Source organism: Galdieria sulphuraria (genome assembly GCF_000341285.1).
Source record: "Galdieria sulphuraria unplaced genomic scaffold scaf_43, whole genome shotgun sequence".
Taxonomy (NCBI): domain Eukaryota; phylum Rhodophyta; class Bangiophyceae; order Galdieriales; family Galdieriaceae; genus Galdieria; species Galdieria sulphuraria.
In genome coordinates, this window is record NW_005178432.1 from 1 (window position 1) to 16,272 (window position 16,272).

A 16,272-nucleotide genomic window follows, 5' to 3' on the forward strand; every position below is an offset into this window, starting at 1 on the left:
CCGGTTTGTAATGTCTTATGTAGTTCTTCATTTTCAGTAAATGAATTGGCAGATTCGTTATTGGAATGTACAGGTGGAGTTCCTGGTTTGTTGACTCGTGCAGTGAATATGCTTTTGATTATGTGGAAATGAGAAATAAGCCTTTTATATCGAAAGAGGAATGTTTGACTTGTATGAATGACTACGATTTCCGAATAATTTGTGCTGAACCATTTATGGAACGAATATTGAATTTGGACGAAGATAGAAAAAGTGTTTTTGATTTACTTTTGATGATGGCTCTTTATCGTATACCGTTTCAAGTAGATGATAGATTGACCTCGGAGTCCTTTTTATATGATGCAGTCACTGAAATGGGATTATATCGATATCCTATTGACGAAAATACTTTTCAAGTCCTAATTCCGAAAGTATTTGTTGTAATCTTCAAGAACGACCCTTCCATATCTTCTTTGGAAAAGATACTTCTTGGATCACTCGATGTCGAACCAGTAGATTGTTTCTTCTATTCAAAGTGTCGTGTATTTGAAGGAATTGTTGCTTTACGACTAGTTTTGATGTTGTCTTCAAAGAATCGAAATGAGTTGAGGGAATTGTTGTGTCAGATGTCTCCGATATGGAAACAAATGAAACTTCCAATCAGTACAATATCACCTATTCACTATATCAAGTCTGTTGTTAGTTCTAGAGAAACAAGAAATGAATCGAACAAGAGTCGAAGAACTTTTGCCAGTACTGAATGGAATAAGATTATTCGAGAGACACTTTATTTAGAGACTGTTTACATTCCTTTGGACGCTACTTCTCATAGTCCTGATATTATATTCCAATTACAATCTCCCGTGGAACCCAAAGTTCTTACTGTTGGAGTTGCTTGTAAAGGACGCTGGAAGTCGGAAGGAATTGGCTGGTCAGATATTATAGATGAAGCCAAGAAATTTTTAGATCCTGTTTATGATCAAGTCTTATCCAGTGCAGTGGATTATCATCATTGTATGCTTATTATCGTTAGTACAAAGTTATCATTGAATGTTTCTAATGAGTTGGGTAATCAAAGTCGTTGTTACTCCAGTGGAATGTTTATTGGAAATGATTCTTTCAAAGTACCTGATAATTGTGAACTTGTTATTCTTTGTGAAAGAGATGTCCAAATGCTGATTGACGAAGAAATATTGAGCGGACTTGAAAGAGCATTTCATGTTTCTCGTAGTCCTACTTTTTGGGATTTTAGATTAGATTTACTTGTCAATTTGCAATAATATTGCAGAGTTGTAGCAATGATTCAAAATGAATAGACTATACATACATACATGTTGATACAACTAGAACGAAAAATATCCTTTCTTGTCCAAATACTTAGTAAAGTGGTTACCCAAAGAATATCTCAAAACATTCTTCAAATGTCTGCTATGTTGTCTTTCTAGTCTGTTGAAAAAAGAACAGTAACTTTTTTACTATAATTTTCAAAGACTGAGACAGAAAAAGTTGTTTGTACATTTCACTTGGACTGTCCTTCCTATCTTTTGTTAACTGAATAGAAGAGAGTTTTCCTCGGTTTTAGACCAAACGAAAAAAGTGGCAGCAAAAACTTGAGGCTTCCTCTAACTTGAGAACCTGCACTGCGGTCTAAAAAAGAGTTTTAGCTTCTTGAAATTCGATAAAAGTTTAGATTCCTTTCGTTTTTATGTGTTTTTTTCAAACTGCATTTCTAGCCTTGGAATTCATATGAATGGCTCCTACAAATATGAAACTTGTTGGAACCAAGAGAAAATATAGCAAAGATAAGAACAAATACTAAAAAAAGTATTTTAGTTTGCAATTCAAACTCTATCTCAAAAGTACTAACAACACTATATATCCAAACTCTGTTTTAGTGAATTAGACTGAAAACTCACCGACTCTTAGATAGGGAAAGTAACCCGGTTGCAAAGACGATATTCGATATAAAAAATTTCGTTTGACTATCAATAGAACAAGAGACATCTTAAATGAATCTATCCATGTGACAAACAGAGTAAAAAACTTTCTATTTCAGAAAATCACTATTTACAGAGGAGTTCTATTTATATTGCATTGCAAAGGACAACTTTGAGAGTGGAACAGAATTGTTTCTAAATAGTCAAAGGAAACCATATCCAATCTTGAAGTATTGTCATTCCACAACAATCACTTGACAGATAACTTAGGAACTACAAAGTCTTTCAGCCAAGAGTCATGTTGGGTAAAAGTTCTTCAATATGGAGTGGCTTTCAGTTGGAGAATTGCTGAAGCTTTCAAGTTGGTACACTACTCGACCTTGACTCAAGTATAAAAGGCTTCTTCTTTAGCAAAACAATTTTTTGGCTCAGTCTTTTACTCTTTTTTCAGCATCGATATGTGCAAAATGAACGGTTATAGTGACTATATTTGAAGCCTTTATTGATATTTTTAGATAAGACATATTCACAACTTGGTAAAAGTCGAACAAAGGATAGACAACTTGTGTAGCTATTACATCAATATTGGCTTGTATTTAATGATAAGTCAGTATGACAGTCTACATAATACTCTTCTCCAAACTCATTTAGATACTTTTGTATTTATAAACTGTGCTACGACCAGTTGCACATAAACAGACTTCCCATTCATTGTAATTATCTGTTTCCCACTGTATTTCGTGTGTAACTTACAAAAGGTTTGTATCTTATTAGACTTGTATATAGGAGTTTGCGTGTAAGATAGTGTGGAAGATAGTAGAAAAACTCTCTTACAGTATACAAGCCATAGAAAGAGTACCCATCAATCTAATTCACCACAAAAACCCATAGAAACCTATTTCTTGTCTATAGTAAAAGAAAGTTTCTAGTCATGACAAGCAAGAAAATATTCCTGCATTCTCCCTATTGTCATTGTAAGTCTAGAAGTGTCAAAGAGATCAGTTCTACCAATCACCAAATAAAGCAATCGCTCGAACAATAAAACATACACTCCTTCCAACTCCTTTGTCCTCCTCCAAGTGTTTTGTTCTTAGCTTCTTTAAAAATGTTTCGGACATTCATTAGTTATGAATTGATTTCGGATTGGCGGCGGCGTGTAAAATGAGTTTTAGAGAACCGTTGATAGATAGAAAAGAAGATGTTTATTCTATTCTTCGAACTTATTACGACCAGTTTTCTTCAGTTGACGGAGAATTGAACAATGTACGTCCTGCAGCTTGCTTTTCCCCTCATGTCTTTGGAGCTGGGAAGAGTTTTCTTGGTGAAAATTTCTTAGAGTTTCTAAAAAAATTCGCCGAAGAAGAAGAAGAGCAGAAAGAGACGGAGGTTTCCACTGGCCATTGCACTGAAAGCAACAAGAGTTCATCGGGAAAAGTTGACACTAAGATTTTTTCTTGGAAACTCTTTGCAGAACAAACTTTGTCAGTTGTCTTAGAACTAGACAAAGATCTGTATCGTTATTTTCGATCATGTTTTCGGAAAACTTTAACGCATGGCATTGTCTTTAAAGCCTTTCTTGAAAATGGTAGGATACAGGATGCCGCTCAAGTTGCTTCAACGGTAGCCAGGGAACTAAACGTGGACGATGCCATTGATTATCTCCTCAAGCAGTTTCAGAAACAATATTTATTTTTGATGATAGACGAACTTAGCGGCCTGAGTAACCTTGCCGAAGACTATAGTGAACTCGACGAGAAACAATTTATCGAGTCTGACTCAAAATATGTACCTTTTCGTGAGTTTTTCCGAGTTTTACGTGATTTTTTGGTTACAGGAAAGGTAATTGTCTACTTGGCAGGTCGCACAGATGAAATCTTATCCTGCCCAAATGATACTCTTTCGAATGGCGTAAGTCTCCATATGTTGCGGTTGAATCCCTTTAACCGCAATGATATTTACGAATATCTTGAGCTGGCAACTTATGATGGAAAGTCCTTGAAGGACTGGTTATTGCCCTCGGTTGTTTTGCGACATCGATTCTTAGAATTGTTGAAAAAGAAGACGGGGGGTATTCCGTTGATTGTAAAGAATGCTTTATTAGCCCTAGTAGAGGAAGTTGCAAACTTATCGCTACCTGCTATCAACGATGACAATATGGAACGTTTATTAGATGGTGTCTTTAGCAGTATAGTACTACTAGAGACGATAACGTTTATTATTCCAGAGATATCAGACTCCGCAACCCTTCTTCAATATCAATTTGTCCTTTTGAATTATCAGCTCGGAACAGTTTTTCCAATTAACTTTGCAATCACTGTTTGTGGAACGAAAACTTATTTGATGGACTTGCTTGCAACTTTTGGTTTTTACTCTGAATTTTGTGAAACTGAAGGGGTTTATTCGGGCAATGAATTCAAGATTGGTTGTTGTGAGTTTATATTGAGAATTCATAACAGGCGTGACTTTTTCCGTAAGGCTACTGAACTCTTGCCTTTATCTCCGTTTAGTTATATTTCCGATACTGCAACAGCAAAAAGAGTCTTCTTTCAATTTGTATTTTTGAGGATCCTTCGCTTTCGCTTAGTAACTTTTCTTCGTTCTAGTTCCTGGGAGATTGTGCATTCTGCTATTCCAGGAATTTTCCAAGGATCTTTTATTGAACAGGACAATGTTTCTTATTCTTTGGAATCAGCAATATGTTATGATATACCCATCTTGAGAGATGTCTCTGTTTCATTTTCTGACCATTATAGAAAACATTTACAACGTTGTGGTATTTTTGTTCCAAAAGATGGCAATTTTGGTTGTCCTGATGCATATGTTGTATTCCATAATGGACAAATACATTATGTTGTTGGATTTTCATTCAAATTTTATAACAAAACTGAATTTTCGAAAGGAGATATTGAGGAGGAAGCCAAAAAATTTTTCCAAGGAATCATGTCCGTTTTGAATGACGAATCTTTTTCATCTGTTCAACTTCGTTTTCAGTTTGTGGTTGTTTGTACTAGTTATGGTCGATCTGTAGCTTTCTCTAGTGAAGAACAGAATATTGTTGAAGATGCAAGTTATTTTGTAACTGAACATTCTTCGAGATCAACTTTGAATGAAAGTAGTCGATCACGACTGCAATTGGTCATTGTTTCTAAAAGGAATCTTGAAAGATGTTTAGGAAGATCACTTGCTGATTCTCTAGCCCAAATTCGTGAGGCAAGTGGAGAAGAGATGAGTGACAAGTTTTCAGAATGGAGTAAAGCTATCTTTGAGTCGATGTCCAATAAATCATCTTTGGAAGCTGAGCAGTCAAATGTTACTTCAAGAGTGGCTCAACATATAGGACGGAGAACAAATGAGGAGAATAGTATGCAAATGGAAAGTTTTCAAAGTGCTATGCAAGTAGAACATGCACGAAGCGAACGAAGTGTTGCAGCATCGAGTTCTTTGTCTTCCTCATTTGATTGGAATACATTTTTAAGACAACGTTGTGGTCTTTCTGAAGAAGAAGTTGGCTATTGTTTTACGAAACTTTCAAGGTTTGGCAGAGTTTCGCTTTCCAGACTCAATGAAGATTCGTTACTTCGCATGGGTATCAATGATCCCACCGTAATAGCCAAACTGCTTATTGGCATTACTGAAGAGTTTTCTAACTTTAGAATATGAACGGATCCATTACATGGAGTGGTGATAAGACTAAATAAAGTTTGGAGGAAGCTCTTACTATCTGATACTAGTTGGATTGATATGAAATCGACATTCACAATATTTCAGGACATTATATTAGGCTTTACATCAAAGTGTCGTTGTAGTCTAATACTCTTTAGATACTCGATAGATGATAAAATACTTGCAATGGAACTATTTGCAGCAAACAAACTCGTGAGAAAATATTTTCTCGATGTACTTTTCCTTTGAAATTGTGAGATTCGAATTCTGAGCACGGACGTAATCCTATCATATGAACACGTGGTCACTCAAAGTGATAGAGGCAATATGACAACAAAGTTACTTTTCAGCATAGTCGCTATTCAAAACAAAAGGGTTCCAACTGTGGGAAAAACAATATGTCGCAAACTTCTCGAATAGTCAGCTTTAACGGCTACATTCAAACCATCATAATAATACTTGAAACTGATTCTTCTTATTCTGATGTCTTCTTAGCGACTTCAACACCTGAGCGCTTTTAACAATGACCACCAGTTTTGTATGGATGTATTTCCGAATCTATACTGAATAAATAAAGAATGAAATACACTCTTCTTCTTGAATGCTATCCATAACCACTCAGAGAGTGACTCCAATTATCTCACTAGTACATCGCAGCAGTACTCAAGTCTAGGAAAATAGAAAAACCCTCATATTCAGTTGTACTACTGTTGGTCATTAAGAGAGAGAGAAACGTACATTGCAAACTACCTCGGTTTTTGTAAAGATATGAGCACAACGATCGTTGGTCCAAGTGACTTGTTGTTGTGACAAATCCAACAAGAAAGAAGTAAATAGAGAATATTGAATCTCTTCAGTTTTGACGTTAAGATATGGAATAGTGTTTGACGATTAGGAATCAATTAGAATGACGGAGGGTCCAATTTGGCCCAACAGGATTGTCACTTGAATTAGACACGAAAGACGAGTTTTTAACAGAATGACAAACAAAATTAGTTGAGACTTGGAATGACATTCTGTCAATCCCACATTGAGTATTGGGGTATTTTGCCACTCTTCATTGTTACAAAAGAACATTTCTCTATTTTGTTTTATATACGTTGGAAATGGAATGGGTTACAGGATTTCCTCCAGAACCAGCTCAAGTTGTACATTCGTTCAATAACTATCCTTTCTTTGCTGGTAACCATAGCCTTGAACTGAGCTATTCATGTAAGTTAACTTCTTTTTAAAGAAGCGCGCCAAAATAGGGTCATTTTTCTTTGTTATAGACATTACGGACTTGGTACTTAATTCGGTTCCTTATATTGGAGTTGGCACTGGACTGAGTATCATATGCCTGGTTATTCTTATTATAAGGTTTACTTGTCTGAGAAAAAAATGGGACCAGGCTGAGTTATCTTCAGCTGAAATGAAACCAAAGATTGTGCTAAGAGTTGTAACCACTTTTTGTATACTTATCATTGCTTGTGCCGCAGCATTTGGTTTTCTAGGAACTCATATACTTGTTGAGAGTCTAAGTCATGACGAGAACTCTTTAGACAGCTCTATTCATTGGATGACTGGATCTGCCAATTTTTTTTATCAGAGCTTTTCTTCTGTTGGTTTACCTTCCAAATTGAATTCCAGCTATACTTACTATAGTGAAGTAAAACAAGCTTTGCAAAACATAGAACAAGAAGCAACGCAGTTCAAAAATGCTATGAATAGTGTGTTGATAACCATACAGAATACACTCGGAACAGTGAAAAGATACTCATCCTACTCATTTTATGGTGCATATGGATTGATGGGGCTTATAACTGCCATTTCATTGCTACTTGTTTATGTATTACATTATCGTCCACTTTATGTGAAGATTCCATCGCTGGTTTTGGGAATTTTCTTGATGTGGTTTTGTTGGATAATTCTTTCTCTCTTATTGATATTGTTATGGGGTTCATCGAGTGCTTGTCATTTGGTGTATTTATACTTTAAAAGAAAGAGTTTGGAAGTACTTCCTTCTGCTTTGAGGGATTTTATTCCTGTAGAGAACAATCTACCTAGCATATCTATCAAGGATGCAAGTATGTTACAACAAGCTGTTATCAAGTCTTTCCAGAGTCAAGTTGGACCCATTATGACAGTATTAAATGTAAGTATGACTCAATTATTGAAGAAATGATCATCAATGTGTGAACAATCCATTTTTATAGGAAACTTTACAAATATATGAATCTTGTAAGACGACTGTCCAATGTGAAGTTGCTAATCTGCCACTTGCTACTATTTATATGCACACATGTTCCAGTGATCAAAAATATGAGACATTACGTGGAAGTGCTTCTGCTGTAGAAGGTGGTATGCTTCTGTTGGTATCTATGATTTGTTTTATTATAGGCAAGTGTCAAAATTGGATGGGTAGCATACGTATTATTTCTAAATAACAAGTATTTAGGTCTTCTTGCACTGGTAGCATTGGGAATTTCCTATGTGGATCCTTTATTAGGACACAGAACACGATTAGTGAAGCCTACTCAAAAAGAATCGACTTTATGGGAGTTCAATCCTATTCCTATGATGATACCGCATGCTGTTCCTTGGTTGGATATAGATATGACTAGACCCAATGTGGGTTTTGAAGGTTGTACATCTTGAATATTGTTTATTTGTGTATTTCCTTATGAAGATAAATATATAACATGAATATAGAATATGACTTGAAAATGATGATGTAATCTATTCATTTCTCTTTTCTTTCTTTGGAAAGAAACAGAAAGAAATCATCGTTCTTTCTTTCATAATGATGCAATCTCCAAATGTTAGAAATGTAGTAAAAGGAGTCTCTAGTCGTTATGACTATGTAAAAGTTCGTGTTTGGTTGGGTAGTCAATATTACTATGTGTTGTCTCGTTTTTCGGTGTCTCAAATATTGATGCTTTGTAGAGTTCCACAAAAGGAAGCACAAAAGATAGCATTGCGTTTAAAGAAACAGTTGATTGACCAAGGCATATTGGATATTGAACAAGAACACTTGAACCAATCACTCTTCCAAGTGGCACAAAGTTTTGGCATTTCAGAAACCTCCTTTCAACTATATACCAAAGTGTTGCAGTTTTATCAACTCCAATTGCCTTCCATAATAGTTTTATATGGTGTTCACCAAGTAGCTATGACTGAGATTGCAGGAAGAGTTGCTGAACGACTGAATATTTACAACGTATTGGATACTGATACAGTATATCACACTTGGCGCCTTATGAAAGGTCAGGAAGAATCATTCGGTACATCTTGTTGGGCTTATACAGTTGGTCAGTTGAAGAAACAACTGTTGTTGAATGATGTGCAACAAAATAGTTGGTTCAGTGCATTGGAAGAAAACTTGTACAAATCCTTTCGAGAAGGAAAGGCGTTGATTATCTATGGCTTATTTCTACAACCTATTTCCATTGCTGCTACGTTAGAAAAGTATTCAGTCAATGGAAAGAAACCTTATTTTTTACAATATTGGATCAACTCGGAGTTATTGGAACCACAACTAGAAGAAGAGTTAACTATTGAAGCAGATTCCAATATCACAAAACAACTTTATGAAGAGTTGCATGATATTCAACTGGAATACAAGAAGCAAGCCGAAATGAAAGCCGTTCCTTGCTTAAGTATAGATAGTACCAAAGACTCGATATCTCAAGTGGTCGAGAATATCCACGAAGACTATTTACGCTTGATAGTTTCTCTTTCCCAAGAAGAGACAAAAAGGGAAGAGTCTCAAGTTGACACTTAAAGTGACCAATTTCTTTGCAAAGACTGAAGTTGATATACGGGATCTACCACGCTTCGGAGCCTTACACTACACTTGGATTGAATATCTTCAACAGGAATCTGAACTGGAGCTGCCCATTCAAACAAGATTTGTCCTTGTTTGACTCTTCCTTTCCAACCTTTGATGGGACTCTTTCCACCTCCCATGCGCTTTTCTGTTCTTTTGGTTACCGGTACGTTGGGCTCTACGTGGGTCCATAGCTCTGCACGTTTTCCAGTAGCATCTCTCAATTTTCTTTGTAATAAAAGCCTTAAAGCATCTATTTGACGCTTATCCATCCACTTTTCTTCCAAAGCACGAAAACCAAACACACCAAAACGAAGATGAGTCGAAGACATTGTTTGATCGAAAATCATTGTCAACGGAGGATGATGCGTATATTTCAACAGTTCCATGCGATAGGACGTCGTTGTATGATTTCAACTAGAGTTGGTTATTCTCATATACACGTTCCAGCCTCTCCTTGGTTTTCGTTGTACAAAGTTGCTCAAGTTGATAATGTAACTTGGAAGAAACAGAATCTTGTAAGTTTGAATTTTTATATGCATCGGAAAGAATGGATTTCCAATGGTATGGAACTACATGGGATGTTTGGTTGTTGTGATATGAGTACCCAATCAGAACAACAACGCTATAGTACTAAACGAAGCCTCGATGAGGAAGATGTTAGTCACCCAACGAATATGGAAGAAAAGAGTTTGGTTCTGGTTCCTGGTCAAGAGAAAGAAGAAGAAACAGAGAAGCAAAGTCTGAGAGACCGAATCTTTTCTCGTTTTTCAGGTTCTACTTTTATGAAACAAGCTTTATATGCTAAAGAAAGGATAGCTGAACGAGTTGATGAGTCGGACAATCCTATCGTTCTATTGGTTAGGAATATTTATGACCGCTTATTTGGGGAAACAGAAATGGGTCAAGTTATTCGAGAAATACGGCAAGTCGATCCTCAGTTCACGTTATCTGAGTTTGTGAGACAAATTGAAAGAGAAACAGCACCACGTATATTGAATGCCTATTTAAGAGGAGACCGCGAAACACTCAAAGAATTGTGTACAGAGGATGCTTATCGAGCTTTGAGTGCTTCTATTCGTGAAAGAGAAGCTGCAGGGTTAGTGGTAAGTTGGAATATTTGGAGTTTGTGTATAGTTATGGAATGCGTATGATATAGATGGATACGAATATTTTAGATATCAGTCAAGTAGAAGTGATGACGGGTAAATTTCTTCAAGGCTTTCCAGTCATGATTGTAACTTTTGCTGCTCAACAAATCAATTGCATTCGCAACCTAAGCAACAAAGTTATTGAAGGTAGTGAAGATGATATTCGGTATGTTGGCCATTTTATATTCTCATTCCATTAACAACTCTTTTATTCTTTTATATAAGAGCGGTACATTATATATGGGCAATGGTAAGAGATATAGACTTGCCTAGTGAAGAGTCCCATACAACTTTTGAACAACCAACAACATCATCAGAAACATCTTGTTGGAAACTCATGGAAATGGTCGTTCGAACTTCTTATTCAACTATATAAACATACATAGATAATGAATGTAATATGAATGTTGTTCTAAAATGTCTATTTGGAATGAAGAAGAGAAAGCCATTCTATTGATTTCTGCTCATTGGAATAAAATAGAAACTATGCAAAGATTTCGTCCACTTGGATCACAACCAACACTACAAGCTCATGAAAGAGGCATATGGTGTTTATCTCATAGAGACGAGCAGAATTGTACACCACCTTTATTAGCAACAGGTGATGAAGAAGGATTGATCAAGTTATGGAAACCTCCACTTCAAGAAGAGACGGATAGGGATGCCGTTGTGGAAGAATGGAAGACGTTACAAGGACACTCTTTTGCTATTATTTCTGTTGCTTTTCAACCTAAAGGAGATCTTTTAGCTTCTTCTTCATTGGATGGAACTATTCGTCTATGGCAATCAAGTAGTGGTCACTTACAACGTACGATAGATGTGAATATTGCTGAAGCTTGGGATTTGGCTTTTGATCCTCAAGGAAAAGTAATCGTATCTGGTGGACATAGCGGTGTAGTCTCTATTTGGGATGTGGAAACGGGAAGTTTACAAAAGAGTTTAGAAACGGAAAGCAACAACAAGTTTATATTTGCCGTAGCTTTTAGGTAAGTCTTTTGATGTTGTATAGTTATATATGGAAATATAAAGGAAACTTACTAGTCCCGATGGCAAGTGGTTGGTTTGTAGTACAAGTGATGGTACTATACAAGTATTTGATTGGATGACTCAAAGTAGGTTGAAGACTTTGAAAGGACAGAAACTATTTGTACGATCCTTGTGCTTTTCTCCTACAGCTCCTTATTTGTTATTTGCTGCTTGTGATGATAAATTGATTCATATATATGATGTAGAACATGGAGAAATGGTTGCTAGTCTTCGTGGACATCAAGAAGGAGTCAATGTAGTGGATGTATCATCGAATCATGGACATTTTATGGCTAGTGGTTCAGTCGATCGGTCTGTCAAGGTAAAAGTAAATGATTATCTTATCAATTATTTATATATATGATGTGTGTGTATATATGAATAGATATGGGATTGTAGGCAACGAGAAAGTATTTATTTTCATGACTTGCACAAAGAACAAGTTTGGGGAGTTGAGTTTTGTGTAGAATCCAGTCGTTTAATATCTGTAGGAGATGATGGCATTATGGTTTGTGTGGATTGTAGTGCAGCTGATGTAGTTGTCAGTTGATTCTAATTGGAAATAGCGTGATTTGAAATGATGATATATAATAATGCTGATATGAGATATCTTTGTTATGAAGGAGAAGCCAATCTCTTTTGAAATTCATAAAATAACAACGCAATTCCAAATAAAGGAGATACGATACAAGCTCTGGCAATAGAACCCGAGAAAAACTTGGTTATTCCATCTTCATGTAATGTTCGAACAAAACAATCCACAATGCCTCTATAAGGTGAATGGGAAGATTGTAATCTTGTTTTGATGACATCCATAGGAGTAGATAATACTGCAGCTAAGCAACCAGCACCAATACCCGATACAAATACATAAGGAATGGCAAGTCTTTCTGAAGAGCCTTGAAAAGTGGCTTTCAAATGGGCATTGGTTGAAAAGAATATCATACTAAAAGGAACATCTCTACATAATGTGGCAATGAGGCCCTAATAGAAACTCATATATGAATCCATCCTTTTGCAATGCTAAACTTACTTTATATATCCCACGAATACCCAATTCCTTTACAAGTTGTGTGACAGAATGTATAGGTTGTCCTTGTGAAGAACGAGTTTGAAAAGTAATCATCAACATTTCCATAGGACAAGTAGCTATTACTTGACAAAATCCAGCACCTGCTCCAGCTATAATACTATTCATAAAACTTGTCTTTCCTTGTTCATCGGATAAAAAGGAACAAAGCATATCATTGACGGAAAGTTTGATGGCCTTTTCTGGAGCAACTCCTATGAGTGTTGGAGTAAGACCTCTATAGAATCCTTTCCAACCTTCTCTTCCTAAAATAGAACGAACAACAGCACCTACTCTCCACTGATGATGAACGGATAAAATATTTGTCACTCCTTTGAGAGAACGAGAAGAAGAAGAAGAGGAGTGAGTAGAATGACTACTTTGTAAGTTGGTTTTTAGAGTATAGAGAGGAAAGATAATACTGGTACCCACTACTCCTGCCATTCCACCAAAAAGTATATTTTGTGGAAGTGTTTGAAGAGCAGATTGCTTTTTAGGTTTCGTAGATATACCGAAAGACTCCACAACCGACATATATACTCATTCAATTGGCTATTGAATTGATGATTCACATGGACAGTCTAAAGACGAATAAGAAAACTCCAACAACAGTTCAAGAAGAAAAGAAAGAAAGAAACCATATAAAGCATAAGATTCCTATTCGTTCTCGTTTAAGTTGGTGGTGGTTGAAAATAAGAAGAATAGATACTGAATACTTTTCTTGGTTATTGTTGTCTCTGTTATCGATAGCTTCCATATTGTTACTCATCTACTTGGCTTCTACTGTTCAAAATGAGCCTCAAATAAGGATGAAGAATAATAGCAAAGTTCAAGTATTGGACTTTGATAGTTATTCTTCGGTTGTATATTCTTCAGATAAGGATGTTGTGTTGTTTATTTTTACAACTTGGTGTGGACACTGTTTAGACTTTATTCCTCAATATATGGAACTTGCTTCCAATCTATCTTATATAGAAGACTTGACTTTTGCAGCTATACAACCAAGAGATATGCCACCTATTGCTAGGAAATTGGATATCAGTTCTTTTCCTGTTTTCTATTTGTTTTTGCGTGGACAAAAAGATTCGCCTATTCGGTTTTATGAGCAAACACAAGGAATGACCATTCAAGAATTTATTTTCTATCAGAAACAAATCTTTGATGATATCGCGTATTCAAAATAGTCAACTTTATGTATATCAGAATGAAAAACCTTTTGGATATATTGTTTCACAAACTATGTATGTAGTAACAAATATAAAAGATGATGATACCCAACAAGCTATAGAACAAGATATAAGAAAGCATAGAATAGCACAAAAGAAAGAAGCCTTTCAAGACTGGTTACAAAGATCAAAAGACTATTTAACCAAAAATACCACAAGTTTTCTACCTCAGCTACGTATTTATGGCAACCAAATGGTTTATGGTACTCAAGATGGAGTAGTACAAGCCAAAGGAGGTGTACTCGAGGAAGATGGAAATACAAAGATATCCAGTCAGTCACTTGCCATGGATTTGAATAGTGGTAAAGTAGAGTTGAGTGGAAATACCAAAGTATTATGGCCTAAAGGTAATATAAATGCGAAAAGGTAATCGATGGTTGTATATCAAGTGCTTGACTAAGAAGAAGTTTAGTTGCTCTTATAACCTTCAGAACGGAAGTTTAGCTTGTAGTCATACCGATGGAATGATTTCTATTTTCTCTTCATCCAATTATCGTTTCTTTTCTATGCAATCAAAATATAGAATACCTACTCACTCGGTCTATCAACAAAATGATACCGATTCCATTTTTGAACGATTGAATAATACTTGTCGTTGTATGGAAGATAATCAAGACCAATCCAAAAGCTATATTGTAATGAAAAGTAATCAATTGTTATTAAACTTGTCTCAAGAGGAAGGAATCATGAGTGATGAATGGATAGCTAAGAATGCCAAAGTATATTCTCCACAACGGAAGCCAACTTCTGTGGACAATATACCTCAACTTCCATTTTCTATTCAAGCCAAAAAGATTGCTTATGGAGTCAATGACTTGCAACTGAGTGGTGCAAAACTTTGTTTGGGTGAGCGAGTTCGAGTTCCTTATTTAACTCAACATATTTGTTTGAATGGTTTACCTTTTGGAAACTTTCAAGTTGGATATCAATTGTTGGATATGAATGGTTGGTATATAACGGTAAGTATGGATTGGAATAGTATGATTGGAAATAACATTCTTCATTGTTCTTTATTAGAAACCACTGATGAAGCCATCATTATGGTTTGCCAATCATCAAGCACATCTTCATGTAGCTACTCTGATTAGTTTATCTAAACAAGCAAGTTTTCGAGATCGATTGGCATTGGCTTGTTCTCTTAAATGGAATGATAAGAATGATGAAACTCGTTTGATGGCAGAAATACTTGTTCATTCACCATTTAACGACTATGAGAAGAAGCAAAGAAATGATGAAGACTCAAAAAAGGATATTCAAACCACTTGTCTTATGACTACTTCTTCTTCACATACTACTATTCCTAGTTATTCTCATTACTATTCAGGTGATAGAGAGAACTCTTTGATAGATAGGCATGAGAATGGTTGGAATCGTTGTAGAGCACACTTTCTATGGGAAAAAGATTTCAAGAAATACATTGGAAAATGGAATATTTATGGATATTGGAAAACCAAAGTATTCAATCCTGCTACAGCATATCTAGAAACCACATTGGAAGGAAACAACCAAGTATCTGAATGGAGAGAATTGTCTCACTGTTTAGGAACTAGTTTTAGTAAGAATCCTATAGTAACTCGTTATCATAATGGTCAATTAAGAAGACAATGGGAAGTTGGTATGGAGTCACTCGAAGCTGATAGAATACAAGAAATGGTAGGAACATGATTGTGGAAAGGAGCAAATTATCAATCATAACAGATAATTAGGAATATCATTATGGATTGGGTGTTTCAGATGAACGTCAAGAAACCATTCAACGTAGTTTTGCTACTTTGGAAATGGAATATCTTCATTTCTTATGGAAGGAAAATCATTCTTTATCAACTCTCCATCATCAACAATATCGTTTGCCTTTGAGTTTTGTGGCTATGACTGGACATTTTGTGGGTAGAGCAGTAAGTAGATGTCTCTTTTTGATTTTTTTTCAATTATTCACATGATTGCTTAAGGAAAAGTTGAAAAGAAAGCCATTAACTGCACGTGCAACTTGTAGCATAGGTGTCCAAGGTCAAATAGGAAAGCTTCGTAAAAAGTGGTTGGACTTTAGTGGATTCTCTGTTGAGATATCTCAAACAGTGGGTGTGCTATCTACATTTCTATTTGAAAGAGAAGAACAACGAACGGTAAGAAATGGATATATAAATAATAATGAACAATACAATGAGATTGAATTTTAATAGGCTTTGAATTGTGGTATTGTTCAACAGTTATATGGTAACTGTAGATTGGGAGTGGAAAGGAGATGGACTTTGGGAACTGCTTGTTGGCAAGTAAGTATTGTGTTGCTCTATAGTTTGCAGAAACTCAATGATATGACAATCTCACAGCCAATGGAAACAAAACTATCTTTGCAACTCTTGAGAGATAGTTGTGCTATTTCAACGAGTTACTGGATGGAGCAAGGAAGGGCAAA

General features: G+C 35.7%; 9 protein-coding genes across 9 annotated transcripts; 8 read left to right on the forward strand and 1 right to left on the reverse strand.

The window, feature by feature from the left end:
• The first annotated feature begins 52 nt into the window (after positions 1-52).
• On the forward strand, positions 53-1,379 carry Gasu_46050 (archaeal ATPase). The gene has a single exon (XM_005704243.1). The coding sequence runs from the start codon at positions 66-68 to the stop codon at positions 1,257-1,259; it is 1,194 nt and encodes a 397-aa protein (XP_005704300.1). The 5' UTR covers positions 53-65; the 3' UTR covers positions 1,260-1,379.
• Positions 1,380-3,070: 1,691 nt separating this feature from the next.
• Positions 3,071-5,671, forward strand: Gasu_46060 (archaeal ATPase). The gene has a single exon (XM_005704244.1). The coding sequence runs from the start codon at positions 3,078-3,080 to the stop codon at positions 5,574-5,576; it is 2,499 nt and encodes an 832-aa protein (XP_005704301.1). The 5' UTR covers positions 3,071-3,077; the 3' UTR covers positions 5,577-5,671.
• Positions 5,672-6,680: 1,009 nt separating this feature from the next.
• Gasu_46070 (uncharacterized protein) lies at positions 6,681-8,267 on the forward strand. The gene is made up of 4 exons (XM_005704245.1): positions 6,681-6,791; positions 6,851-7,713; positions 7,775-7,919; positions 7,984-8,267. Exons 1-4 carry the CDS (start codon positions 6,686-6,688, stop codon positions 8,214-8,216), a joined length of 1,347 nt encoding a protein of 448 aa, XP_005704302.1. The 5' UTR covers positions 6,681-6,685; the 3' UTR covers positions 8,217-8,267.
• A 33-nt stretch (positions 8,268-8,300) lies between these two features.
• Gasu_46080 (2-phosphoglycerate kinase-like protein) lies at positions 8,301-9,731 on the forward strand. Its single transcript, XM_005704246.1, has one exon. The coding sequence runs from the start codon at positions 8,362-8,364 to the stop codon at positions 9,340-9,342; it is 981 nt and encodes a 326-aa protein (XP_005704303.1). The 5' UTR covers positions 8,301-8,361; the 3' UTR covers positions 9,343-9,731.
• Positions 9,732-9,740: 9 nt separating this feature from the next.
• On the forward strand, positions 9,741-10,947 carry Gasu_46090 (mitochondrial protein translocase, MPT family). Its single transcript, XM_005704247.1, has 3 exons — positions 9,741-10,493; positions 10,547-10,704; positions 10,764-10,947. The coding sequence occupies exons 1-3, from the start codon at positions 9,753-9,755 to the stop codon at positions 10,912-10,914; spliced, it is 1,050 nt and encodes a 349-aa protein (XP_005704304.1). The 5' UTR covers positions 9,741-9,752; the 3' UTR covers positions 10,915-10,947.
• A 33-nt stretch (positions 10,948-10,980) lies between these two features.
• On the forward strand, positions 10,981-12,141 carry Gasu_46100 (WD repeat-containing protein 61). Its single transcript, XM_005704248.1, has 3 exons — positions 10,981-11,524; positions 11,580-11,886; positions 11,950-12,141. Exons 1-3 carry the CDS (start codon positions 11,025-11,027, stop codon positions 12,112-12,114), a joined length of 972 nt encoding a protein of 323 aa, XP_005704305.1. The 5' UTR covers positions 10,981-11,024; the 3' UTR covers positions 12,115-12,141.
• Positions 12,142-12,145: 4 nt separating this feature from the next.
• Gasu_46110 (mitochondrial carrier) lies at positions 12,146-13,170 on the reverse strand. The gene is made up of 2 exons (XM_005704249.1): positions 12,598-13,170; positions 12,146-12,548 (listed from the first exon to the last, which is right to left on the reverse strand). Exons 1-2 carry the CDS (start codon positions 13,165-13,167, stop codon positions 12,180-12,182), a joined length of 939 nt encoding a protein of 312 aa, XP_005704306.1. The 5' UTR covers positions 13,168-13,170; the 3' UTR covers positions 12,146-12,179.
• Positions 13,171-13,180: 10 nt separating this feature from the next.
• On the forward strand, positions 13,181-13,857 carry Gasu_46120 (protein disulfide isomerase). The gene has a single exon (XM_005704250.1). It carries the CDS (start codon positions 13,197-13,199, stop codon positions 13,815-13,817), a length of 621 nt encoding a protein of 206 aa, XP_005704307.1. The 5' UTR covers positions 13,181-13,196; the 3' UTR covers positions 13,818-13,857.
• A 3-nt stretch (positions 13,858-13,860) lies between these two features.
• Gasu_46130 (uncharacterized protein) lies at positions 13,861-16,271 on the forward strand. Its single transcript, XM_005704251.1, has 8 exons — positions 13,861-14,225; positions 14,272-14,818; positions 14,877-15,512; positions 15,566-15,754; positions 15,809-15,982; positions 16,040-16,052; positions 16,099-16,129; positions 16,187-16,271. Exons 1-8 carry the CDS (start codon positions 13,873-13,875, stop codon positions 16,218-16,220), a joined length of 1,977 nt encoding a protein of 658 aa, XP_005704308.1. The 5' UTR covers positions 13,861-13,872; the 3' UTR covers positions 16,221-16,271.
• The last annotated feature ends 1 nt before the right edge of the window (position 16,272 follows it).

Bases quoted from the DNA above. Each gene is read 5' to 3' on its own strand.
- Gasu_46110 (XM_005704249.1), bottom strand. From the start codon at position 13,167: ATGTCGGTTGTGGAGTCTTTCGGTATATCTACGAAACCTAAAAAGCAA. The intron at 12,549-12,597 runs GTAAGTTTAGCA...AGTTTCTATTAG, and splicing joins GTATTCGTGGGATATATAAA to GGCCTCATTGCCACATTATG.
- Gasu_46060 (XM_005704244.1), top strand. From the start codon at position 3,078: ATGAGTTTTAGAGAACCGTTGATAGATAGAAAAGAAGATGTTTATTCT.
- Gasu_46100 (XM_005704248.1), top strand. From the start codon at position 11,025: ATGCAAAGATTTCGTCCACTTGGATCACAACCAACACTACAAGCTCAT. The intron at 11,525-11,579 runs GTAAGTCTTTTG...GAAACTTACTAG, and splicing joins ATATTTGCCGTAGCTTTTAG to TCCCGATGGCAAGTGGTTGG. The intron at 11,887-11,949 runs GTAAAAGTAAAT...ATATATGAATAG, and splicing joins CAGTCGATCGGTCTGTCAAG to ATATGGGATTGTAGGCAACG.
- Gasu_46090 (XM_005704247.1), top strand. From the start codon at position 9,753: ATGCGTATATTTCAACAGTTCCATGCGATAGGACGTCGTTGTATGATT. The intron at 10,494-10,546 runs GTAAGTTGGAAT...CGTATGATATAG, and splicing joins GAGAAGCTGCAGGGTTAGTG to ATGGATACGAATATTTTAGA. The intron at 10,705-10,763 runs GTATGTTGGCCA...CTTTTATATAAG, and splicing joins GGTAGTGAAGATGATATTCG to AGCGGTACATTATATATGGG.
- Gasu_46080 (XM_005704246.1), top strand. From the start codon at position 8,362: ATGATGCAATCTCCAAATGTTAGAAATGTAGTAAAAGGAGTCTCTAGT.
- Gasu_46070 (XM_005704245.1), top strand. From the start codon at position 6,686: ATGGAATGGGTTACAGGATTTCCTCCAGAACCAGCTCAAGTTGTACAT. The intron at 6,792-6,850 runs GTAAGTTAACTT...TCTTTGTTATAG, and splicing joins CCTTGAACTGAGCTATTCAT to ACATTACGGACTTGGTACTT. The intron at 7,714-7,774 runs GTAAGTATGACT...CCATTTTTATAG, and splicing joins CCATTATGACAGTATTAAAT to GAAACTTTACAAATATATGA.
- Gasu_46130 (XM_005704251.1), top strand. From the start codon at position 13,873: ATGTATGTAGTAACAAATATAAAAGATGATGATACCCAACAAGCTATA. The intron at 14,819-14,876 runs GTAAGTATGGAT...GTTCTTTATTAG, and splicing joins TGAATGGTTGGTATATAACG to AAACCACTGATGAAGCCATC. The intron at 15,755-15,808 runs GTAAGTAGATGT...TGATTGCTTAAG, and splicing joins GACATTTTGTGGGTAGAGCA to GAAAAGTTGAAAAGAAAGCC.
- Gasu_46120 (XM_005704250.1), top strand. From the start codon at position 13,197: ATGATTCACATGGACAGTCTAAAGACGAATAAGAAAACTCCAACAACA.
- Gasu_46050 (XM_005704243.1), top strand. From the start codon at position 66: ATGTACAGGTGGAGTTCCTGGTTTGTTGACTCGTGCAGTGAATATGCT.